This window comes from Merops nubicus, unplaced genomic scaffold (genome assembly GCF_000691845.1).
Source record: "Merops nubicus isolate BGI_N331 unplaced genomic scaffold, ASM69184v1 scaffold168, whole genome shotgun sequence".
NCBI lineage: Eukaryota > Metazoa > Chordata > Aves > Coraciiformes > Meropidae > Merops > Merops nubicus.
In genome coordinates this window covers 76,844-103,286 of record NW_008627473.1, presented here as the reverse complement: position 1 = coordinate 103,286, position 26,443 = coordinate 76,844, and the positions used below count along the sequence as shown (strand labels likewise).

The 26,443-nt window shown below is 38.3% G+C and overlaps 1 protein-coding gene across 2 annotated transcripts in view; it reads left to right on the top strand.

Annotated features, from left to right (window-relative positions):
* Positions 1–314: 314 nt before the first annotated feature.
* RALGPS2 (Ral GEF with PH domain and SH3 binding motif 2) overlaps positions 315–26,443 on the top strand; it is an 89,839-nt gene continuing 63,710 nt past the window's right edge. For both annotated transcript variants that reach the window (XM_008946290.1, XM_008946289.1), the window contains exons 1-4: positions 315–371; positions 3,039–3,146; positions 13,584–13,634; positions 19,960–20,043. In XM_008946290.1, coding sequence (XP_008944538.1) covers positions 315–371; positions 3,039–3,146; positions 13,584–13,634; positions 19,960–20,043 — 300 coding nt within the window. The remainder of the gene's footprint in view (positions 372–3,038; positions 3,147–13,583; positions 13,635–19,959; positions 20,044–26,443) is intronic.

Here is a 26,443-nt window from a genome sequence, read left to right as displayed (position 1 = left end):
TCATAGAAAATAGTAGGGAAAAGAATATGGAAGTCTCTACTGTCAGGAAGCAGTTGATTGCAGCAGAATCTTCTGTTGTTTCTGGTTTTAAGTAGGTAATTGTAGAATATGTTTGAATATAAAGTTTAGACCTCAAAGTGGTGTAGCCATTTTTTAAGCACTTTCTTATGGATTTTAGATACTGAATCTTGTGTAAAATGCATGAATAAAATAATTTGATTCCTTTTTGCTCTTTGTAGGAATGGTGGTTCGGTTGCATTGGAGATGATCCTGCTGCTGCACATGTAGTGCTGGAGATCAGTGGTGTGGGCAGTATGGAGCTGATGAACGGACAGTCAAGCAGTGTTAGTGTTGCAGCTACTGCCTCAGAGGTAAGCCTTAAAAAACTCACTCACTGAGTGCTTATGGTGTTAAGTATCCAATTTTTTAACAATGCACCAAAATGTAAGTTTTCTGTAACATAAGATCTTCTGCAGGAGATTCTTGGTTGGTGTGTTGGTTTCACATGTCCTAGCTGAGATGTGAATAACTTGAAGTTCTGACCTCTGTGTACTAAGATAAAGCATGCGCTAGCATGCACAGCCTTGCCGTGGCCAAAGCTGCCTTTATGTTCTCTTCCATCACACCTAGACAACAAAGCTCTTCTTCCCAAGTTTTGACAGTAATAATGCTCTTAGTGCAATAAGCTGGGCTGGGAAACGTTCTCTTCTTTGGGGGGAGTGTGTGTGTGTAGGGGTGGTGTGACACTAGCACTGCAATGAAGTTGTTTCCTTTGTCTCTTGGACTATATATTCAAGCACTGGTGTGGATCCGCTCCTGCCCAATGAAGTATCTGAACAGCTTGTAAGTTCAGAGCATGTGTATTGGCCAATGTGGACACAGGCCTCCTGTGCTGGTGTCTCTTATTTTGAAGTTAATAGTGTTCTCCATTTGTAATCAATTTGTTACAGAGAAGACAGTGTGGTGTGAAGTTATAGCAGAACTTTTTGAGTTCTTTTTGCTGGGATCATGTAAGGAGCTGTTGAGATTGATTCCTAATTCTTAGCAGTGTTGGAGGGTTTGCAAGACCTAGTTGGTTTTGACCTATTTTTTTGTGTGTGGTTTTTTTTTTTTTTTTTGTGGTTTTTGGTGTTATTTCGCCCCACCCCCGAACTTTGTATATCAATTTTTCCTCAAGTATTTTTGGTTTTTCCTGTTTTGTTAATGCCTGGTAGTACTGAGGGAAACTGAAAATGTGACTTGAGTATATATTGAGTAATCTTCCTAGATGCAGTGTTTGTCATCTTTAAGGTGATTGAATATATGCTTTGTCATACACAATACTAACGTAAGCCTTCTGATCAGGGGAGACACTTTGTTGCTGATGTGTATTGTTTATATTGCTTTTGTCACAGTGTGAAATGTGTTTTTACTAAAGTTGATTTGGGTGTCTGTTGTGTGTGGTTTTTTTTTTTTTTCCTCTCTTTCTTTATTTAAAAGATAAGGTGTTAACTACTGACTTGGTAGAATTCTTGATGAGAGCCATAGAGTCCTGAAAAAACTTGCTTCCTTGAATGCATCTTTGGACTTTACCAAAGATGTTTATCTGTTTACATGTGTTTTGATAGCAGAGCTGGTGTGCCTATAGCAATGGAAAGTACCACAAACAAAAAGAATCAAGTAATCTCTCCAGCACAATTTCACAAGTATTGTCAAGATTTAAACAAGAAAGCTGGCATTGAGCTCCAAGACCATTGTTTGCTTTTATACAGACTCTTTTATTTCCTTTATCATTGTATTATGAATCATTGATTGGTAACTTGCTGGCATGCAACTAAAAAGTTTCCTTGGAGGAAGGCTTTCTTTTTACTCAACTTGAAAGTATTGAATGTTAACATGATGTCTGATAAAACTGTAAAAAATGTTTTGGCAAAGTTACATGAATCTGCTTTCAGCAAGTGGTATTTTGTCCCTATCTTGAAACTCAGAGGAGGGAGGACTTGTAATTGAAATGTTTCTGGAAGTCTGAATGTCTGGTTTGGAGGTTTTGGTGGTGCTTTCAAAGTTAATTTTTTTTCAGAGATGGTGCTGTTAAAAGAAGCCAGAGAAAAGCAAACATAATTATTTAATGAGTATCTATTTTCTTTATATGTCCTTTATCAAAAGGGCTTAAAAATGGATAAGAGTTTATTTCAGTTGGCTGAATTCTCAAGGAGTTCAAATGTTCCTGTTTCTGTGAGTGGGAAGCCAAAGTCAGAGTATGTAGTGTAGCCCTAAAATATGGCCTCATTAGATTTCCAAGAAAAGACATCAGCACAACAGAACTATTTACCAGCACTGGTGACCTTGTGCTATCTTTCCTCCTGCCTTGGCAGACATGATGCAGGTGACATGGGAATATACAGTGTAACAGTGCTGATGTTTGGCTTCTGCCAGCAGTGATCTGGTGAAGTGGTTATTTATGTGCATGTTGTATACGTGGCCCATATACACGGTTTTGGAAACTTTCAACAATAGCAGTGAAATTACACAGACTGTCAGAAAGTGCCTTCATTATATGGGCCAAGGTAAAATCTTTTTGGCTCCCTAGGACGTATCCCCCTGTGGTGGGAGTTAGGAGAGACTGCTTAAGTCTCCATTGGTCTGCAACATAAGACTATGCAGGTCTTGGTTTTTGCTCCATGTGTTTCCTTGGGGCAGACTTTTCTTCTAACCATAGTGGTATTTTTTCTGTTTGAAATTCAGTGTGATTATATTGTTATTATTAACTTTCCTGTCAGCAAAAAAGGAATTTAATTCTGAGTTGAAATGTAACTGTTGTGTTTTGAGGAACACCTTTGAAATCCATTGAAGTCAGTTTGAGGGTCTCTGATTTTAGCAATCTTTGTCAAGAGAAGTTTTGTCCTGTGACTGACTTTTGATTGATAATTTGCCCAATAGAAAAATTCTGTGACTATTGATGTCAAAACAGAAATTGTGCTTTTGGAAGCAATTAAAAAAAAAAAAAAATAAAAAAAAATGAGAGAACCTACATATCATCAGTACTTTTGTTTTTGCAGAAGAGTAGCAGCTCCGAATCCTTGAGTGACAAAGGTTCAGCTGAACTGAAGAAGAGCTTTGATGCAGTGGTATTTGATGTTCTAAAGGTTACACCAGAGGAATATGCGGTAAGCAAGTCTATAACTTTCTGTTCCTTTGTGTGTGAATCTCTTTTGCAGCTTTTCTCTGCTTCTCTTTCTGTAGTTTTTTTCCCTAACTTCTCTCATCCGTGGGTTTAAAAAATGGATCCTGCACCATACTTCTTCATTGTCTCTGTTCTGTTTAATGTGAAGTGATTTTTTTTTTTTTTTTTTTTTGGGCTATGCCACCCAGGCTTTTTCCACGCTTTTATATGTAACATAGATCCAAGATTCTTAAATCTGTATGATGCAGCTTAATTCTGACATGCATATTTTAGTTGCAAGAATATACTTCACCTATACTTGTTTTTTTCTGGAGGTGTTTTAATTTTTAACTGTTAATTCTTACACTTAGCAAGTGTTTTCTTCTTTCGGGTGTGATGGTACAGAACAATGAATTGAACATCTTCAGAAACAAGAGAAATGAGCAAAAATGTTTAACAAAAACATTGGGTGACTTAAACTTCCCTCTCCTCCCTCTTCTTGTAGAGGTTAAGATGTTACATGGTCCCTCTAAATGATTCAAGTATGTTGCTAGAAAATGGCTACCAAGCTATTGCTCTTCCTGTGTTTATAATTGACGAGACTCATGATGAGTTGTCCTGGGGAGATTATTGATACGTGTTTTTATGTATCACAGAATATTCCCAATAAGTTTGTTCTATTTTTTAATCATTAATAACTATTTCAATTAATTGATGGATAAATAGATTATAAGGAACACATTGAAACTTTAAAGCATATGGATTATGAAGTGATCCTTACATTAAATTCTTCATGGATAGTTAAAGGGATCTATTCCTGAATGAGGTTCAAGTCATGTAATTTGGGGCTCTTCACTGCTCCGTTGTCAGAAACAGCCAGCCAATGGAACACTGACTTATCCTGGGAAGATGTTTTTGGGGATGGATATACTTTCAGTTTTATCTTATGGTACATCTATGTAAAAGACATCTAAGCACTTAAGGAATTTGGGGCTAGAGGCAGGAATTCCAGTGGAATTATGTCTTCAGGCCAGAGTGGCTGCAGGTTCCATTAAATGGCTCTGTTATTTAGGCAGTGGTGGAAGCTGCTGAGCAGCAGAGCAGATCACTTGGTCTCTCTGGAGTTGCTGTCACTTTCCTGGAGAGCAAAATGCACAAAAGCACTTGTCTGGTATTGTATTTCATAATCCTTTTGTTCTACTATCCTCTACTGTCTAATCCTTCACCTTTCTTGTGCAGAATCATAGAATGGTGTTGGTTGGAAGGGACCTTAAAGATCATGTAGTTCCAACCCACCTGCTGGGTGCAAGGACGCCACCCACTAAAACAGGTTGCTCAAATCCTCATCCAGCCTGGTCTTGAACACATCCAGTGATGGAGCATCCACAACTTCCCTGGGCAACCTGTGCTAGTCTCACCAGCCTCATAGTGAAGGACTTCCTACTTACATGTAATCTAATTCTACCCTTTTCTAGTCTGAACCCATGACTCCTTGTCCTATCACTACAAGCAGTTGCAAAAAAATCCTCCAGCTTTCTTGCAGGCCTCCTTCAGATGCTGGAAGACTACAATAAGGTCTTCCTGGAGCCATCTCTTTTCCAGCCTGAATAACCTTAACTCCCTTGGCCTGTCCTCATAGGAGCGGTGTTCCAGCTATTGGATCATCTTTGTGGCCCGCCTCTGGACCCTCTCCAGCAGGTCCATGCCCTTCTACGACTGGGGGCTTCAGAGCGGGACACAGTACCCGCGGTGGGGTCTCACAAGAGCAGAGTAGAGGAGGAGAATCACCTCCTTCAAGAACAAACCTTTTGTGTGTGTTCTAAACATCAGCTACTTAGTAAATCTTGACTAGATAAAAGTCTTTAATAAAATCCCGTTGCTTTACTGTTTTCATATTTTGCATCAAACTGAGAAGAGTTCCGTTCACAAACTGAAATCCTTTGATGAAGCATTTTGGATTGCAATTACAAACCTGTAGTTGTATTTTGAGTTTATACTGCCTGGTGTAATTTCCTGTTTTCTCAACTCACCTGAAGAATACATCTGTACTCTTAGTCTTCTCCTTTTTTAGAATACCTAGTTCAGATCCGTTTACAGGAAACCTGATACGAGGAAGTATAGATAGAATTCTGAGCAGCTGAGCAAAATTGCTGGTAGTCAGTGTTCAGCCCTTTGGCAAGGTTATAATTAATTTCATTTCTTTCTCGGTGTTTCTGTATGCAGCAGAACTTCTCTGTTAATGTTTGTTTCCCTAGGCAAGTTGATCTCCTTTTCCAGCAGGGCTCACTTTGAATGCCGCCTTTTTCTGATCATTCTTGTTGAAGGTTGGAGAAATAAGTAAATTTGCCAAAAACTTGGGTGTCTTGGAGGAAAAGTACATTTGACCCTTATGTTTGTTTTTATTTTTTTCATTTGCCATATCCTTATTCTTCCTGGTTTTTGTCCTACCATAACAGAGAAGTATAAAATCTCCATCTGGGTTTCAGTGTTAATGTGAAGACTATCAGAGTGATGCAGTATGGCCAGGATCCTGAGGATACCAGCACTGATGTGAATGCAAAACTCTGTTAGTAAGGTTTTTTTGTTGTAACAGTGGGTATGTACCCCTCAGTCTGGCCATGGGTGTGCTACCAGTAGCTTTTTCAAAGTATGAGGGAAATTCTAGTTTATTGATAGCTCTTGCAAAACAAGTGCAGTACAGACTACTGACATATGTAACGTAGCGAAGGCTGAATTCTGTTACCAACTGCAGAGTGAATACTGGTTTTAAAAAACTTTTTTTTAAGTGGCAGACTGAGGAAATTATTTGTGGGCTCTGTAAGTACTTTATTTGTGGTGAGAGAAGATAATGTGAGAAAGCCAGTAAAAAAGCAATGAAAGCAAGTTGCTGCCTAAGAGCTAATTAGACAGTTGTCTAATGGTTAGGAAACCTTGGCTTGTGTGAGAAGGAATTCCAGTGCATAGGTAGCATAAAGATTAGAGTTAATTCAGGAAGCCCAACATTGACGTTGGGAAGTCTCATCCTGCACCTTAGAGAGTATGTTGCATTTTGATCAAAACAGGTCACTGTGTACAGGTGGGACAGCTCCAGTTATGCTGCAGAAAGAAGAGTGAAAATTTGAAAGATGATTAAGTTTGAGAGATACAGAAAATAATATTCATGCTAGTGATTTCAGTACTGATATGAGAGACACAGATGTCTTTTCAGTTCCCGCTGTTAGAGACACCATTGTTATTTTACAGCTTGATCTGTTTAGTCAGTTAGTGGGTAAGAGAAGTTGGACTAAAAAAGCTATTGCTTGTAATCCTGTATTTTCAAGAAGCTGCTCACCAAGCCAAAGAGAAGCCCAAGTATAGATATTTTGGATGATTTTATTTCCATATTGTTCCCTTTGGCAGCCGTCTAACACCATCCTGAAGGCACAATTCACGTGTGCCGTTTCATGTTGTCATCCTTTGGTCAGTCTTGTACTAACTTCCTAGCAAAAATAAGACAGCTCTTCAGGGAGTCTAGTCTAAACAGTAACAGGATTTATTATTGTGATATGTGTAGGTGTCCAGTTACACTGTTGTTACCAAGCGGGTGTTGTAAGTTCCTGATAAGGTTGAAGGCTGCTTTAGAAAGGGCCACGTTACAGCTGAAACAGGTGAGATCTTCAGGCGTAGCTGCTGCTGTTGCAAATTTGTGGTTTGCTTTATTCCCCTGCAGCTTACAAAAACAGTTTCCAGGAGATGTATTGAATGCCTGCATGCTTCCTACATTTTGTGAGGAAAAAGAATCCCATTCAATGAGTATGAAGCAGGACACGTTTGTTTTCTGCTAAGGATTCTACGGCTTTCTAGCTACAACTAATAAGAAGACTGTGTCTGTTTTAAATACCTGCTTTTAGGCTGATCACTGCGCGCTTCTTTACTGAGCGGCTGAAAGCCGCAGGAGAGGCCGGTGCCAGGATTACCCGCTGGTGTCTGGCCCCGCCGGTGGCGCCCTGTGTGTGCCGGGTAACACGGCCCCAGTGAATGCTCTCCGTTTTCGCTGAAGGGAGGAGTGTGGTTTCCAGCGCACAGGGCACAAGCTGTGGGGGAAGGATATGTTAATGGTGCAGTGGCAGCAGGAAGCGGGGACTGGTGAGACTGAAAGGAAAAAACGAAAATGCTTGGGGACATGAGCTCCAAATTAAGATGCTGGCGAACCTCAGGTTGAAGAAATATTTATTTTTTGCTTTACAGTAAATTCTTATTCCTTAGACTGCTACTGTTTAATTATTTGACTGTTTATTACTTTTTGACTCGCTTTTCCATTTTATGCTTCGACTTAGCCACGGTGGTGTAAATATTTGAGGTAGAATTAAGGGAAGGGCAGCTGTATAAATCCATCTCTTTTTTTTCCACCAAGTTATCTAAGAAGGATTCTTTATTCTTTGCCCTAGTCTCTGAAAGCACTACCAAGTAAGCTCACACGCGGGTCTGTGTGTATTTCTTTCTTTTTGATTCCAGTTTAGCTTTGTTGTATGGCTGTTGTAAAGAAGAATATTGCTTATTTTGGAAACAATACACAAAAAGTTTATTTTTAAAAGTTCAGATGAAATAAAGAATTTCACTTTAGAGGCGTTCTTAGGACATTTAAGTGTCAAAGATACCAATATCTGAAGAAAGGGCATGGGAGTGTGTTTTGTAAAGAAAGCAGGTCCCAAGAGTTCTGGAACTGCATTGTGTGTGTAATAGAAGTGCAGAAATAGGTTTTGAGGTGTATGTGGGGTTCAGCAAAGTAATTTTTTGCCCCTTCGAACAGAAGAGAAATAACCTGGCCCAAGGTTCCCTCCGGGAGAACGTCGTCTCTTGTGCAGGACTCTGGCAGATTCGCAGTCCCCTCTGCGAGTCCCTGTGAGCTGCTCGTATGAACTGTGCTACGTGGCCCCTGGCAGCAGTGTTGGTTTTGGCCTCTCCTGAGGCTGGTTGTCGATGGATTAGGGAGTTTGAGGCAAGTTGCATTTGAGAGCAGTTTGAATAAAGTGAAGTCCTGGGCCCTAGGAGCTTTTGATGAAAAAGGACTTCTGCTTCTGCTCATATGTGTTCCTGTTAGCTTTATTTTACAGAAGAATGTAAAGAATAAATATGTTCCCAGTGAGAGCAAGAAGAAGCAACTTTATTATAGCATATGGGGGAACTATTAATGATAAAATTTTTGCACTGGACTTAGTGGGGAAAGCAAGTAGAGTTTCAACACAGGAACTTCATTCCCCCAGCGTTCATTTTGGACAGCAGAATTACTCACCTACTGATTCAGTGCTTAACAGAGACTTAGCTATTTTTTTCTATGAGGAAAAGTGTTCTGGCAGCCCAGAGAGACAGTGCTAAGCCAAGTTGGAAGGCTTAAATATAATTCCTTCTAAAAATTCAGATTAAGGAACAATTTATGAAGTGCTGCTTGAACCAACATGGCTTCAAGGAAAATCAGGTTATGGCAGTATTCTTCAATAACCAAAATGTAGACATTTGATTTTTTTTTTTTCGTCACAGACAGAGTTTTTCTTTTCACACTGAGGGTCTCTGTCCAGGAGCAATATGGGAAGTGCACTATCCCCACAGTAGGTATGTGGCAGGAAAACCTGTAGTACAGCAAGTAACCTGATAGAAGTAGTTTATACTTGAGAAGGCCTAAGGACTAGAAGGGTGGGATTAAGCCCACAGCAAATGGGAGCTTTCATATGAGAGCATGTAGAGGAGCTCGGTGCAGCAGTGTTAACTGCAACTAGAAGTTGTTAAATTACAGGGTTTTATGGAAGGAGGGTAGTCCATATGTATTCACAGAACAGAGAAAGAATTGGGGCATATTTTAACACTTCATTTCACTGAGCTTCTCCATATTCCTTAAAGCAGTAGCATACTGAAATGTAGTTCTTAATGTCTGGATGTTAAATTTCTGGCCTGATAGATCTCCCTGAGAGGGATAACTCTCTTTATATGTATATGAAGCTGTGTGGTAATAATTTTAGAATGTTGAAGTATTTTATTGCTAACCAGTCCACGTTCCAATGCCCAAGTGAGTGAAAATATTTTTTTAACCTGGCGGTTGGGGGGTTGTCACCAGGCAAGGTCTTTCTGCTATATACAAAAGCTCCCATGGCTGTACAGGGGGGTGGGAGTTGTATTCCAACTACCGTTCCAGTGTGGTAAGTGCAAAGTGATCATTCAGTGTTTGTAAAAAATGGTTTTCACTTGCAGGGTTCTTCAAGTGGTTGAGAATTATGAGTCATAGATTAAAAACATACCTCTTCTAATGATATTCTAGAATTATTTGGGATTTAGGGCAAACAAACACAAAGCTTCCGTTCAGGTCTTTCATTGCCTGAGCAATAAAGAGGTACTTTAGTATATAAAAACTTAGTATTTATTGTTTTTGGAAAGGCAAAAAATACCAAATTTCCCTATCTTTGTGTAATATGAATGCTTATTTAAATTATGGGTAAGTTAGCAGTATTGTATTGCACATTTAATTTTTTTCTTTAAATCTGTGCAGGTGTCAACTCAAAAACAAGGTTGTGATTGGCTTGCTTCATATAACAAATTGATGTGAACACTTAAAATTTTTGGTTTTAAGATTAAAACATTAAACCATATTTAGGAGCAGGAGCCATCTGGGAATTTGCATTGGCTGGACTAAGGAGCTGGAATGAGAAAAGTTAGCACATTGTATCTCTTTCACTGCAGAAACCAAACCAGTGGCTTTGTTTATCAGGGTTTAAATTCCCCTAGATTTGGTCGTGGTAGAAGTTTATTGTTGGTAGATTTGAGCAATGCCATGTAACATAAATATCATAAATGATTTTCAAAGTTTGGTTATTCCAAGTGCTTTTAATTAGAATGCCAGCCTTTCAGTTTGCTTCATTTTGAGTTAGCAGTGAGCCAGTCCCTTGAAAAGGGTGAAAATTCCGTTGTGTTAGACTTACAAGTGTGAATAAGTTTGACAAAACTGAATTTTTCAAAACAAAGGCATTTTTAACCTCTTTTGTGAGGTACACTGTCATATCTACAAACTCAGCTGGCATCTAGCCCATCAGCTTAAGTATCCAGCTATCAGTTGTTTGCCTCTTGAATTATGAACAATTTCTGAAGTGCTTGGAACTCTTCATGGAAAACTTTCAAGCTCTGTAAGAAAGCAAACCAAATAAAAGATGTTTCTTGAGCAAGTGGTAATGTGATACAGTGTTAAGTGAAGCTTGATATTGCTTTTAGTGGTGAGTAAACAAAACAAGCCTCCACGCCCCCAAGTCAGCCTGATATTTGTGATATGAGAAGAGAGAAGTTTCTCTGTTAAATGATTTTTCTTTTCTGTTCTCAGACTTGCTTTTTTAAAGATTGTAATGTACTTGTTCGCTACTAAAAAGGTTTGAAATTGCTATTATTAATCTGGAACTTTGGCATTGGAGTGGGTTTTACAGTGTTATATACCCATTCCATAGCCCCACTTAAAATGCATGCCTTTATTTTGACATGTGAATTCTGGTGTGAAGTTATAATGGTCTTTGCTTCATAAATATTGGGTATTGATCTTGTCTTAAAGTAATAATTTGTTTAAGAGTCACTACTGCAGCAAGTAATAGCTTAATTTAGCTAAGGCAGTTCAGGTTGATTAAGAGGACATACTGTGGAGGGCTGGGAAGAGAAACCATGGGGTTTTTTTAAGCATTCTCTCTTCTACTTGAGCAATCAATCAGTTTCCTGGCTCATTTTATTGTACTGTTGTTGTGATCTTGTTCTAGTGAGGAGGATTTGCAGTGGGATATTAATCGAAATTCCTGGGTCTTCTGTAAGGGTGTTTTAATATACTCTGTATTCAGATCTTACTGAAGTGTACATTCTTTTGGTTTTGCCTTCCCCCCCCAACTAATTTTTGGATTAATTTCCTCTGTTGAGAAACATAGCGATACATTTAATCAGCCATGTGTTTACCTGAAATGATACATTTTTGGGAAAGCTTGGAATACTTCAGCAGACAAATGGGAGACTAGAGATTGAGTTGTGCGGCAGATGTTTCAGGACTGAGTTCTTCACCTTGGAAATCAAAAGGAAGAGTTAACTCTTGCTATAGCTCTTGCTGTAGCTGCTCTATGGTCAGGATTGGGTGAAGGGAGAGAAATGAACTGGTGCTGTCCTCCTGTCACTATGTTTCTTGAGTGTTTTCTGCAGGTAAGAAAGTGTAATTTCTTGGTGCTTGTGCCTGTGCAGCCATGTAATGGTTAGATGGCTTACAGAACTGGTATGGATCTTCTCTTTGAGTGAGAAGTTTAGATATAACACCTCCAAATATCAGGCAAGTTTTTCCTATACGGTGATAGATTTTCTGTGCAGTGTTTAGGTAAGTGCTGCCTGCATAGGGAAGCCCTTTTCCTAGGCATCTTTAATTTATCATCTTAAGCTTGTAGTTAAGATTTAGAAATAAGTATATAAACTTGTTCCTCAACTTGTTTTACAGTAAGTGTTTTCTGAATGCACCTTGATTATTAGCTTCAAATACACTTTATCTTTAGAAATTAGCAAGATTTTCCCTGCACTCGCCTTAAATATCATGCTTTTGGAGAAAACTCTTGTTCCCAGTACTTGTCAACTGTCTTTCCCTGCCCCAGTGAAGACGTGCCTGGCCTATTTGTTGCCTCAAAAGAGTCTTGCATGTAGGAATCCTGATTAAGAGGGCGTGCTATTAAATTGTCAAGATGAAGCTCCATTTGCTTACCCAGGTGCACTGTAACATAACCGGGAATGACATGTGTGGCCAGCAGGTCGAGGGAGGTGATTCTCCCCCTCTGCTCTGCTCTGGTGAGACCCCACCTGGAGTACTGCATCCAGTTCTAGAGCCCCCATGACAAGAGGGACGTGGACCTGCTGGAGCATGTCCAGAGAAGGGCCACGAGAATGGTCCGAGTGCTGGAGCAGCTCTCCTATGAGGACAGACTGAGAGAGCTGGGGCTGTTCAGTCTGGAGAAGAGAAGGCTCCAAGGTGACCTTATTGTGGCCTTCCAGTATCTTAAGGGTGCCTACAAGAAAGCTGGGGAGGGACTTTTTAGGATATTGGGTAACGACAGGACTAGGGGGAATGCGGCAAAGCTGGAAGTGGGTAGATTCAGGCTGGATGTGAGGAAGAAGTTCTTCACCATGAGAGTGGTGAGACCCTGGAATGGGTTGCCCAGGGAGGTGGTTGAGGCCCCATCCCTGGGGGTCTTTAAGGCCAGGCTGGATGAGGCTCTGGGCAACCTGATCTGGTGTGAGGTGTCCCTGCTCATGGCAGAGGGGTTGGAACTGGGTGCTCCTTGTGGTCCCTTCCAACCCTGACAGATTCTGATTCTGTTTTAGCAGAGGACTTTAGAGCCCTCTTTGCTCAATGGTTGGACTTGATGATCTTTGAGGTTCCTTCCAACCTAAAGGATTCTATGATTTTATGTGGATTGGGTCATCTGGCAAAAAACATCACTTCTTGTCTTGTTAGAGCAAGTGCATCTCTTTGCACCTGCTTTCTTTCAACTAGAGCATCCTAGTTAATTTTTTTCTGCAAGGTGTGACTTTATCGGAGAAGCCATTCAGCTATCGAACAATGGCATTCCATGGTGACTGTGATTTGTGAGAGTTGCCAGGTTGTCCCTGGGCACTGCAGAGTGTATAAATGGGGGAATGGCTGCTTTCAAGGAAGTGGGAATAAAGCTCTGCAGCTTACATATGAGGGAAGTGAACAAGGCCCCTGGATTTGTTGTTAAAAGGGTATTTGTGCTGTCCAACTTGGATGGCACTGGAGTTTCTGGGCTACTTACTCTTTGAAAGAGATGGTCTTTTTCTTTTGGATACATAACAATCCTAAATTATATGTTTAAAATGAGATTCTGTGAATATATTTAAAAATGTAAACCTTGGTCTTTGATTCTGACAGTTTCTGTTTACCCTTTCCAGAACTAAAAGATATTCTAGAATAAAAATGTAATTACTGCTCTCTTTCTGGAAGCAGGATGACTGTATTCTTTAGTTATTCTAATATTGTTGAATTATTCATTGAAAAATTTGAGGGATGCTTCAGTAGGACTGTGTAACACCTAGACTAGGATTCAGATATTTGAAGAGGAACTGCCCTTGAACAACCAAATTTAGTTCCTTATATTCTTGGGTAGCTTCTTGTGTAGTATTTCTGAGTTCAAGCTCTGACTTACGTGTGTAACTGCAAGATTATTCTCCTAAGAATGATATCTCATAATTAAGTTTATTAAATGTAAAGTTTGGAGAACTTCATTCTCTGATTTTGCAGGATGGCTCTGGTAGGAGCTGAAACCTCTGAAATTAGCTACAAAATGAAAGTCAAATAATCAAAGGAAACAGAACAAATACAGTTCTTAAGGAGCATAGTACCTTTAATGGAATGCAAGGTTAATTTTGAGCTTAACTTATGATTATTTTTTTTCAGGGTCAGATAACACTAATGGATGTCCCTGTATTTAAAGCAATTCAGCCAGAAGTAAGTATTTCATTAGTTTTGTTTTCATATTTGAATGAAAAAGAAAGTTATGCCAGTGTATAAATTCTGGAACTGCAGAGTGTAAGCATGTCAATAAACCTTAGTTTTTGTCCCAGTTCATTGAGCTATGAATCAGATGGTTTTATAACCCAAAAAATCTGGAATTTATAGTTTGAGCTATTGGTATTTACATGTGTTCAGTTAGTGCTATAGGTTAAGTATTTGGTTTAGTGTTTCTGAATGATAAATGTCTTGATTTGACTATTCTGATAATAATGTTTTACATTTCAACTCCTGATACCTCACACCACACCTCATCTTGTCCTGTGTTTCCCTAACTGGTTCATATCTCTTGGAAAACAAAAGATGGCTGTGACAGCATCTTGTATTCAAGAGGAGTCTGATATGTGGATATATTGGAATAATATATTGATGGTATTCCTTTCTGATTGCAGCCTGACTTGAACTGATGTTTTCAGAATCTCCAGAGTGACTACAGTAAATTATAGATTTATTTGTCCTTATTTCTCTGATTATCATTTTTCAGTGAGCATTGTTTTGTACTTCTAAGGGTTTATTTTTCAATTTATTGTCCACTATCTGTAGCATGGAAGTCTTCTTAAGCTCATCAGTCACATTTAGACTATCATAAGCTATTTTATTGGTAGCAGGCTTTTGTTTTATCACTTGTGGCACGCTGAAGAATGTTTTGCTTCAAGTAGAGAAACCTGCTGAATCTCTTGGTTGTGATGATTGATTTAATCCTTTGTGTACCCACAGATTTTTTTTTTTTTTGAAGGCTTCCTTTTGATCTGTACTTGGAAACTTTGTCATGATTTCAGCAAGCTAGTTTTTTTTTTTTCAGTCCTTCAAAGAGCCTCCTATTTGACCTCTGGCTTTTTTTCTGGGCATGGTTAGAGTCTTTTGATCGACAGAATGTTTGTCCTGATTCATCAGATTCTTTTAACTCTTTTTCCTCGCCTGTGTCCTTGTGTAGTTTTTCTAATGTTAAGCATCACTGCTATGTAGGGTTCCCCCTGCCCTTGAGTATTGAAGTTGAATAAGCTCTGGGTGCTTTTACTCAGTGTCTCATCTTTAGTTGCACTGAGCTTCAAAGGACTGGATACTGAAAAATCAAACCACCAATTTAACTAATGATCCTAATCCTATTGATCTGCTGATAAAGAAATTCTACTGCTTAAGCTTGAGTGGTTTATTCTTTGCTGTCTGCTTCTGGAACTGCACAGGATGAGTAACAACCACAAGAGAGTAAACAAGCAAGTTACGTGTAGCAGCAGTGATCCTGTCTATAGGCCATACCTCAGAAATTGTTGGTCTTCTAATCTTACCTCCTGTCTGTCAGGTTGTGTGAGCAGACCTAGAGAAAATCTCTGGGACATGAGAAGACATGTCAGGAAAGGACACTTAATTTTGTTGACTGGTCTAACTCGTTGTAAATCATAAAGGGGAAAAACAAATAAAATGAAATATACGTGAATATCTTTAGCACTTAATGTGTTTTCATTTGGCTCTGTGAATAAAGGTTCTGATGTGTTCCAAGGTGCTTGATTTGTAAAAGAACTGGAGGTGAATTTTCATCATCTTTAGGAAGTGTGTGATCAGTATACTTTAGTTTTCCTTGAGTATCCATGTTGCTCTGTTGCACCTTCTTGATTGTGTTAAAATATTTTCTTAAAGTACTGTAGGCTTTTTTAAAAAAAAAGCAACATCAGAATTTCATTTTGTTTATCTTAACGAAAATCAGAGGTGAATAACACATTTTACAGCAATATATGGTAATTTGTCCTTTAGTATCAAAATCAATCTACCTACTCATAGCACACTTGTATACTTCTACAACCTTTTGCCTCTATCTGTCGCAAATAAATATAATTCCTGCTATCTGCATTGAAACTGATGAAATATTATCGTGGATACACATGTGTATTACATTTCCTATACAGCACCTACTATAATTTTGTTTCATGCTCAGGAAAATCACAGGCAGCTTAGTGCAGCCCACATAACTCAAGATCAAGGCATGAACCTCTGCCTGAGCTTTAAGCAGACTGTATCACATCAAGTGGTACTGGAAACCACCTTTCTTCATCATTAAAAATGCCTGCAAATTACTTCTGAGGAAAGCAGAAGGAATTACTGTTTCATTGTTAGTAATTGGAGGGTGCAGTATAAGGAACGACAGTAATAAAGAACACACCTCTGTTACATAAACTTTTGTGTTGTATCAAAGCAGCCAGTTTGCATTTTCAATTTTGGGAGACAAAAAAAGATGGAGCTCTCAAAGTCAATCATATAATTTCCATCTATTCCCCATGAATTACAAGGAGGGGGGGAGGTGTGTGGGTGGTGGTTGTTGTTGTTTTTTCTTTCTTGTGCTGGTTGTAGCTTTCTAGAGCAGTGACTGCAAAGCAAAAAGGTAGTCCTGGACTTGCTCAGTTGTACCGCTGGTACCAATGTTAAATAACTAATGTTATTGGGCCAGATGTCCACTTGCAGAATACATTAGCTTGCTCTTATTGGAAAATCTGCTTATTTTACATATTCTAATACATTGTCCAATCTTATTTGCCCATATGTACTGGCATTGAAAATCTTTACTGGGTAATTGCCTTTAACTTCTTTATCCTCTCTGTTTCACTAGGCTGGGCAGTGAAAAACAAATTATGTACTTATTGACTATTTGTCTCTGCTTTTTCTGAAGTAGTGTAATGGTTCCACTCTGAATCCTTACTCTTTCTCTCCTTCTGATTTTGAAACTTTCACTTTGGCCCATATATAAAGATTTTAATGAGGCACAATATTGCCATCTGCTATGTAGTGTAGGTTATAATTTGTGTTCCTGTAGTAGTTTAAGGAAAACAAGATTCTATAGAGTCAAAAAAAAAAAAGACAACCAAAATGAGCTATGAAGAAAGTCTAGCTTTTGTATTCTTGTTCCCAAATCTTTATTGCACCTCAACAAAATAAGAAATAGGTAGTTGTAGTAATGATACTTGTGAATGCTTCAGGTTTGAAACTTGTGGTGGGAAGAGTGCAATTCTAGAGGAAGATTAAGGAAGCGTGCCTGAATTAGAGTAATGGAATAGGTGGCCCAGTTGCCTTGTTTGGCAAAGAATTGGGTATTTTTATAGAAGCAGAGGAATGGTTTCTGAATTCCCGTTTAGCAAATCAGTGTGTTTTATTGCAGTAGTGTGTGTGGAGTCAGGCCCATGCTCATTATCACTGTACCATACTTCTCCCAGACCAAATGCAGTGAAGGAAAAAACCTTGGTGGCTTCTCTTGTGTTGATGACGTCTTAGTATGGTGGAATGAGCAGTGTCAATGATTTTAGGCAAGCAGGTTCTAGCGAGGGGGAAGAGGGTTGTGAACAAGTTTCTCTGAAGCAGACTGATTGAATAATGCTGAGAAACTGTGTACAGGTAGCAAAGGGAAACTACTTCTATTTTAGTTCATAATCAGGAGAAAAAAAAAAAAAAAGCTGGCTGTACAGGGGAGAGAGAGATGGTTCTATGATCTTGCAAGTGAGATGGAGAAGCGTTTCTTACTTAACTAAAGGGAAGGGAAAAAAGGCTTTTTGAGCTCTCAAAAGTCTGTGCTTCTCCTGTAAATGTCCCTAAAGAGATGTGTAGATGTTGGCTTAAGTTGTTGAAGAATCTGAACTGCTAGCATAGGTCCTCAGGGCTTTCATTACTGTGCACTGACCTCTGTAAAAGGATTTTGTGTACCTTTCCAATCAGGAGTTAGGCTCTTTTGTTTTGCAGTATCCAGAGCTATGTGCTTCCACTCAAGGTCGTGGTCAGAGCCACAGGATTCTCAAATTTGTTGCTGCTAGCAGTTATCAGGTCTGTTTTGTCTGTTACCTCTGCTTCTGTGCTGAGCGTCAAGCATGTGTACAGGAGGTTGTGTCTTTAGCTGTCTTTTTACATGGGACCCCATCTGTACCATCTCAGTCCCATACCTCTCTGCTCTCTGCTGCACCCATTTACTTTATTCACCAAAAGATCTCTTTTCTACCAGTTACTGACCTCTCTTATCAGTCAGAGAAGGAAAATATCAAGATTTTTCTGGAGCAGAAGGTTCAATTGTCTTAAGTCTTCTGTCAAAACAGAGAAACCTGTTCTTTGAAATAATAATGGTAAATAAATGCACACATACATATATATGGTTCACAGTCTGAGAGCATCTTGCATCCATGCCCAACTGCTATTACACCTCTAATTTCGAGTATATAAATACAAATTTGACCTTGACATTTATACTGTTCCTTAAATACTGTCTAAAGATTCTTGGTAATGTTTTCTAGTTAAAAATTGCCGTTTCTCATGGTAAACACCTCAGTGCCAGCTAAGCCAGGTCTGCTTCTGGCATTTGCACCGTGTAACCCCTTTGGTGCTAAGTGCCAGGGAAATGGGCAGCTTCTGCTTCGCATTGTCCTTGTTTTTTTTACTTGGTGGTGGGAATCAAAATAGTACAAGGTCTTCATAATTCAGAGTAGTATAAGAGTACAACTCTGAATTACAAAGAAATTATCATGCTTTCTCTAAACCTGAGGTGGCAACTAATTTTTTTCTTGCTGCTAAGGAAGTGTAATTATCAGATGCAATTAAGGATGAATTGCTTCGTGCTCTCCCAAGCGTAGAGATGTGATTCTTATTCCAGTGGAGATTGCAGTGCTGGGAGATGTTGAGGGTTAGAGAATATGAAGAAGAGTCTCTCCTATGTCTTCCTTCTCCAATATCCCACTCTCCTTTGCAACAGCAGCAACTCAGAGCTGTGTGGTTGTCTTCTGCATAGTCATTTAAGTACAGAGTTAAGGATACAGGCATGTGCATTTCTGTGCTGAACAATGCCTGCATTTTCCAGGAGAGGTTTTGGTGGTAGAACTTCCTAGTGCAATTTGAAGGGGTCGCCCTTAATACAAAGCTGGAGACTCCACATTTTTCCTAATGCCTGCAGATAGGAGCATCTCAGTCTTATCTAACAAGTGCCAGCATGCCACAAACTTCAGCAAGTGGAAGAGTTGGGAGTTTCTCTTAACTGGCACAAGACTCTTCAGTAGTTTTGGGGCATTGGTTAAAAAAAAGAAATACCCAGAACTTTAGCACTTAGAATGTCCAGATGCTAAATTCTTTTAAGCTATGACTCTCTTAAATGGCACAATTATTAGTTCACGTTATACATATGCTATACAGTAGCTGGGTATGTAACACAATACTGGTTTCAGTAGGTAGTTCTCACTGTTGTGCTAAAACTGAGAGCACTTCAGAGCAGAAGATATGGAAAGAAAGCATGAATGAATGAAAAATGAAAAGCTGTATTTCACTTATGCCTCTTCAATAATTAACCTGTCTCTTTATTGGAGTTTTTTCTTGCTAGCACTGTGGAGTATGTTGTATGCTCTATGCTGTATGTACTTGTATCTATTCTATGTGCTGTTGTATATGAATAGAAGAGCTCATTTGGGTACATTTATTTTTTTGTGATTTTAATGAAAGTTGCTTTATTGATATTAAGTCATAGTAAATAACAAGCAAGTTGATGTAGTTGCCCAACTGCTGATTTAAGTTTTATAGACAAGAGGCATTGTAACTTTTTAGTTATGAAGTAATGCTTTTTAAGTAACTTATTAGATTGTTGAGGCCTACAGATTTAAGATGAGCTAAACACAGGAACTATGTAATTTTATTTTTCTTACTCTTTTAAGCAGGTCCCCTTGCTCCCTTTTACTTCACAAAACTGTTTCTGTAACTGCTGAGTGTTGTTAACTTAAAATTGGTTCGTTTGGAAGGGAGAACTGGAAATAGCGTTTCTTTTGTTATTGCTGCAAAATATGACAGTTATGGTATTTGTTAAATGCAACATGTTAAGTTAAAATAATGGGACATGTCTAGATTGAGTTTAAAAGGAGTATCTTCTCAGTAGATTTTTATCTTCAGAAAGCCATTAACAAAAGAACATGTTGCTCTCTGTTGCTCAGATTCACATTTAAAGCAGGATTTTCTGTGGTAATAAGATTAATCTTGAATTATTTCACAGGTTTCTAATAAGAGCTGAGTTTAAAAAAAATCCCTAGGTAACAAAAAATGACTTGTAAAAACCTAACAATTCAAAACAATTCAGAAATTACACTTGTGGAATCTTAATTTACAGGTGAAATCAGAAAAAAGTGCTTATTACTTCAATGTATAATTGCTCTGTTAAGTTGTTTTGAAACTCTTAAGTTTTCTCTCTTTATATGCTCTTGGCTCTGAATATGTTATGCACTGATTTAAAAAAAATGAGTTTTCACCCTTGTTCTGCCAGGAGCTGGCAAGCTGTGGCTGGAATAAAAAAGAGAAACACAGTTCGGCGCCAAATGCTGTTGCTTTCACCAGAAGATTCAATCACGTGAGTTTTTTTTCCTATGTCTTTACAAGTACATGTTTAAAAAGATTGAGAAATTAAGTGTTTTGGCACATCACTTTTGCTGCTGATTACTTGCAAACTTAAAGCATCTGCTATAAGAAGTTCCTTATCTTGAGGATATACTGAAAGACCAGAAAAGTACTAAAGAAATGGCTGTGGTTTTGTTTTAAATACAAGTTAGTGATGGAACAGGAAAATAATAAGTGATTTGGGCCCCTGGTCCTACCCTGTAAGTGCTGGCTGTCCTTTAGATAAAGACAGAACCAGCCTTATTGGTTAAAGGGTTATCATGCAGGATTTCTGGAGCAGTAATTGGATGTCATTTCTTTCTGTGTTCGTTGAGTGTCCTTTGCTTCACGTAGATGTTTTCATCCCTTAAAGCAGGAGCCTTTTGTAAGTATGGTCACCTTTTTAAGGTGATTCTGGGCAAAATTTAAATTTCCAAATGACTTTCCTGTACAAAACCTTTTCTTTAACTTTTTTTGCCCTGTAGAACTGGCCAGAATCAGAAGGAGCTATCTGTACTTTAAAAGTAGCTGTTGAAGATCTTAAATGTTCCTAAAATGCAAACTCTATTGAGAAATGGTGTTTGGAAAACTTCTAAATACAGTATTTTTAAATTGACATACAGGAATTCCAATATGCCAGCAAAAGTTCATTAGTGGGAAGCCTATTTGGTTGTGTCAACCATTTAAAATTTTAATTTTTTAAAAGGCTGTTTTTGTATTTTACTTTGTGAAATATTTATCAAATCTATTCACTGGATTCTTAATTGAATTATATTCTTGGATTTGGTCCATCTTAATTCTTATAAAAATCCATCCAGAACTGGCTATATGCATATAACAAAGGCAATGAAGAGAACAAGATACTAGAAATACCTCCCTTTTGAAAAATATGTTTCTTCTTAACAGGTGGTATCCTGTAAAACATTTCTATCTGCTAAAAGGAACTTTACATTTTTTTCTTTATGCTAGAGTGCTGTAGATGGTAGTCACTGACTATTTCATCTGTCTGTCTTCTTTCTCTACTATGCTTCCATTGTTTCAAGGAACTGTTATTTCTGATTGAAAGGCAGGTCAACCTGAAAGAAATTATAAATCTGGGCAGCTCTCAAAAGTCTGCAGTGCCTTTGAGCATGTTCAGTATGATAGAGTGTAGTAAAAGACCTACATTGCTCTTTAAATGTTTTCTAGTGTGGTAAAGGAGAACCTTGAATAAAATACAGTACTCTGACCAGCTTTGCATAGTTGTCTGTAGAATCTCTTGTACTGTTTCTTTCCCCGTCCTTTGCATTTGGCTCTGCAGCTGAAGGCATCACTAGGAATGATGCAGTCAGAAAGGGACTAAGACTTATTTATGAACTCCCCTTTTCTGAACTTCTTTTGGGGAACACAGGAAGAGCAATAAAGATAAAACCAGAATATAGTAGCTTTAAGACTGATGCCATGACAAGTTGTATTTGGTGCTGTTTGGATTTCATCATATTGACATTCCATATAGTGGTACGTACCTAAGTATATCTGCAGATTTTCTTGTCCTTAGATTTAGGAGTGTAATTAAGCCTAACCTCATTTGTGTGCTTTCTCTACAGCCATAAAAGTTGTGTGCCTCTCTATCAGCTGACAGGTTCCTTCACTGAGAATATCTTTTGTAATGCTTTATTACAAGCCCTCTTGATTCATTGAAATTTTTGTTTTCTGTCATCTTTAAGCTCCAGTGAAGACCTACCCATCCAAAAGGATCTGTTCCTGGCTTTTATTTCCTTACTGAGTTTCAGACCTTGTGGTGGCTGCTACAGAAGATTAGCTTTCTTAGATTGCTGTTATTGCTGGTTTTAACATCTGAAAGAAATACATTGCCAGGAATCTGAATTGTCTTTGGGACACCCCTAAATCAAGAACAATGGCAAGAGTTCTAGAGCCTGTCTTTGCTGTGTCAGTGAGTTTTGTGGAGTCGGCAGTGCAAGCAAGACAGACCAGTTTGAGGCTCTGTTCCATTGATAATCTCCCAGGAAATTTTTTTTTTTTTTTTTTTAAACAGCAGCCAGTATGTACTTGGAGCCATTGCATTTCACCATTTAGTCACCTGGAACAGGACACGTTAGCTTCTCTGTCTGTTTTTCACATTGTCAGCACCATCAGGGTTGGATGCTGCAATGTTTAGGCTGTCTCTCAGACTGTATTTAAAGCCAAAAGATTTGGAGGCATTTCTAGGTCTTCTTTCCTTTTTTTTTTTTTCTTATTTATTTCTGCTCCCTTTAAGGTATCATTTGAAAAACATTGATACAGAAGTTGTAGTAGCCTCCAGGAGAAACTGCCTTGAAGAGTCAAAGAACAGGTAATAAAGAGGAAACAAGTCCAGCTGTTTAACATCTGCTCAGATGCTGGGTTCGTTTGCCTCTAACCGATTTTATGAGAAACTGCTGCATGTGGCTTTGGTGGCTGAGGGATGTAGCAATTGCAAGAAGCTCTTTCAGGAAGCTTGCATCAGCCTTTGCTCTGGCACCAAGGAAACTCACCAGTCTTACTTTTGTATAGTGGGACTGGGGAGGGGGGGGAGCTTTTGTCTCAGTTGCAGGTTCATGTTATTCATGTTATTACTTTCAACTTTTGACATGCTGAGACAGTATTTTGGATAACTTCTGGTGTGGTATGAGCCTACGGTTCCAACTGCATCACTGTGGAGGACTCATTCATTCATTCCGGTAGTAACATCATACTTAGATGCACTGTCCTTTTGGGACCAGTGAAACCCAAGAATTGCTGTGGGATAGGCAGTGGCAGCTGGGAATAAGACAGCACAATGGAGTAAGCAGTTTTCATCTTCCTTGTCTGGTTTGCCGCCTTGGCATTCATTTCTTACAGCAGGTGCTTGTTCAGCAGAGTGTAGTTCCTGTTGGGCTCCTGCCCCACTTACCTGTGGGTTCCTAATGCTTCAACCTAAAATAAGTAATCAGGAAAATCATTGAACCTTTACCTTTGTCAGGCATGAATTGATTTCATCAAACTTTTTTTAACCTTTGAAATTTCACTGGTTTTAAATTATGCATTGAGCATCTGTCTCTTTCCTTTTTCCCTCAACTTGCCAAAAGAAAACCATGAACAGCTCTCACTTTGTAAGTAAAGAGAATATTAAATCACTAACAGCTGCTTCTCAGCACATTGATCTGCTGATAGCATTTTGGAAACAGTAATTATTCTGTGCAGTTGATTGCAGTCCACTGAGAATGAAGTAGTGTATTTCCAGCATTTGTTATGTGATAATTACATGTGGTGCCTGTAAAAACAGATCAAGTTCAGGGAAGAGAAATCAGTTGAATCATTCCATGCCAGCATTCTTTCATTCTTGAAGAATACATTGCTACATGGTACTCCATAGAACTATGCATCTACTATTAAGTATTGTTTTAAAATATGTACTTTCTTCACTATTTTTTTTAAAACTCTGATCTCTTCCTTCTTCAGTTTTTTTCTGAAAGTTAGTTGTAAACTTGCATTCTACTGTTGTAACTGGTAAATCCACCAGAGTGCAAAGACACTGTTTGCCTACTTAATAAACCATTATTCTCTACCATTTGAAAATAAGCATAATAAATTTCAAAGATACGTATTTTTTAAGATGCCTGATAGGAATTGATATTAAAATATTTTATGGTTTATGTAAAGGTAACTGTTGCTCTCCTTATTATAAGATTACCTGTATTAAAAACCTCTTTCCTGAGGTTTATGTTTAAGTGGGAGTGGAACTGCTGCCACAGAGCTTAAAATGTCAGAGAAACTTGTCAAGTAGATTCAATACATTTGAACAATTGTAAAGCAAAAGATCCCACTAGAAAAAGTCAGATCTTGTGGTGTACTATCTCTGTGAAACTGGTTGGTTTGTGGTTTTTCTTTTTAAACCAAATGCAACCATCATGTAGGAGAAGACTGTCTTGAATATTGTAGTGTTGCTGAGTTGCAGTGAAGTGTGATAGTGAAATTAGGGTTATCAGAAATGAAGAAAGTAAGGTGGGAAGAGGTTAATGGAAACAAAGACAAGCAGGGATATACCTTGGCTGTAAGGGTGCAAGGTCAGTGCTGTCTGTTTTGTGTTATATGCTTTTTCTATAGCATGTAAGAATGTTTTTAACCGATGTTTTTAAAGAATGATCCAGAAACTGTTAAATAGTCTTGAATTTGCCTACCTATTAATTAGCAGAGAAAGCACAATTAGTTCTGGAGCCAATGGCTATGAACTTAAAAGCACAAGTATAACAGAATTAGGATTTTGGATAAGGCATATGTGGCATAATTTAAAAAGCTTATGCTGTGATTCAAGAAGATGCATCCAAAAGTTAAGCATGTTTTTCAAGGTTGACCTTAATAGGGAAGACTATAAATATACAGATATATATATCTAGGGTTAAAAGCTGTCTTCAACTGGTATCAAAGGCATTGATGCCCAAAGGCTGTGGGGTCATCTAACTGATATTGGAGGGCCAATCTGAGAAATAATACTTAAATGCAATGAGAGAGGACTTGAAGCAAAATAGCCACAAAATATGTATGAAACAAATATGTGAAGAATTAACCTGAAAAAAAATAAAGTGGCCTATTGAAACAAATATTTGGAATACATTAGGTTATGGTGCTGTCTAAAGACACCAAGGAATAGACAAGACCAGGCAAAGAAAGTGTTCATAAAAACACATCAAAGAAGTGTTGAGATGGTTAGAATGGGTTTAATTCTTTATCTCCTGCTTGCTCTGTTGCTGAAGGGACTGGATGGCTCCAAGCTTTGAAAAAAAGTTTTGCATTATTTTTCTGGTTTGCTTTTACTGCAAGAGCTTGAAAGTGTTGAGGCTGGAAGTGGCCTCTGTGAATAAAAAGGAGTGCTTGTGTCACTCTCATACTAATGGACTTGACTTGTATAAAAGCTCAACACAGAGATTTGTTTGTTTTTTTCCTCTTTATGAAAATGGTTGAGCATTGCTCTCTATTTTGAGCAAGTATTTCATAGTCTGGCCTACTATGGCCATCCTGCAGCAGTCACCTGTTAGATCGATGCTCTGGTAACTTGAGTCCAAAGAGATTTTGGATTTTAAGTTGTGTGTTGTCTCTACCTGATCCTTTATGATATGAAAGTCTCTGTTAAAAACTTAAATACCTTTGATCTTCAAAGGGTAAGCATCTCCTCAGGAACTGGTTCATCGGTCAAGGGAAACCTTGGTTTCTCAGCCTGTGTAACTACAGCAGAACATCAAGCTGATGTTTAACTTTTTTGATTATATTTTTAAGTACTGACTGGCAAATACTTTAGTATTTATGTATTCATTACTTGTGTATGTTATAGTAATGCTGTTTGCACAGAACCATTTTTTATATTTGTCAGGATAACAGTTTATCTGAAGATACTTTGCTATTGGAAAAGAAAAAAAAAAAAAGGGAAGGCAAGGAAAAAGAAAGCTGAGCTCCTTGGCTAATTCTTTCCTGGGTAATACAGCCTTAGACTAACAGATGAGAGGAAAGCAGCTGTTACGCAGGATGTTTGTGGGTTTTTCTGTGTTTGTTTGGTTTTTTTTTTTTTAATTCTTCCATTCTTCTGGTTCCAAAGAGCTGTCATTTTGACATCCCAGTTCTCATCAGATCACTGTAATGTCACTGAAAATGGTAATCATTCTGGAGGTGTGGATCTCCTTGGACTATTTTGTATAAAGAGCTGTCTTACTGTAGGAAATGAAACAGGATATTTCATTTTTTTTTTTAATTGAACTTTTGAGCAGGAACCTGAATACGTATGCAGTGTTACTTTACAAGAAGTAGTACTTTAGCATCACTCTTAAAATGAAAGCAGCATGACAGGCTGGAAGATGTTTACATTTAAGAGTATACATTTCAAACACTGTTTGCAGTAGTTTCGTAAATAGCAGTCATACTGTATCTTGCTAAGCGTTCTTTTTTTTTCCTAACTTGTAGTGAATACATGAATAAAAGCTACAGTACTTGTTGCCATTTGCTAACTTTTTGCTGTGCTTTTATTACAGTTTTTCTGTCATTTTTTGTGCTCACATGTTGTGAGGACAGAGGATGTGAGGGAGCAGAGGATGGAAAGGATGAAATTTGGACATGTTAACAAAACATTTTCAAAGTACAGCTTTTACGGGGCATTAATGTAACTACGAAATGTAGCAACCATCCTTCATACCATAGTGAATATAACAGTGATGTTTATACAGCAGTGAAGTTAGTCCTATAAAACATAAGTGAGCATAGTAGTGTGCTGTGTATGAGCACGTAATTGGTGTAGCCAGAACTAAGAGTGCAAACTATAACCTCTTAAGTTATAGCAGAAGCTTCCTACCTTATATGCCAGTTTTGTTCAGGTGCTATCAGTTTGATTA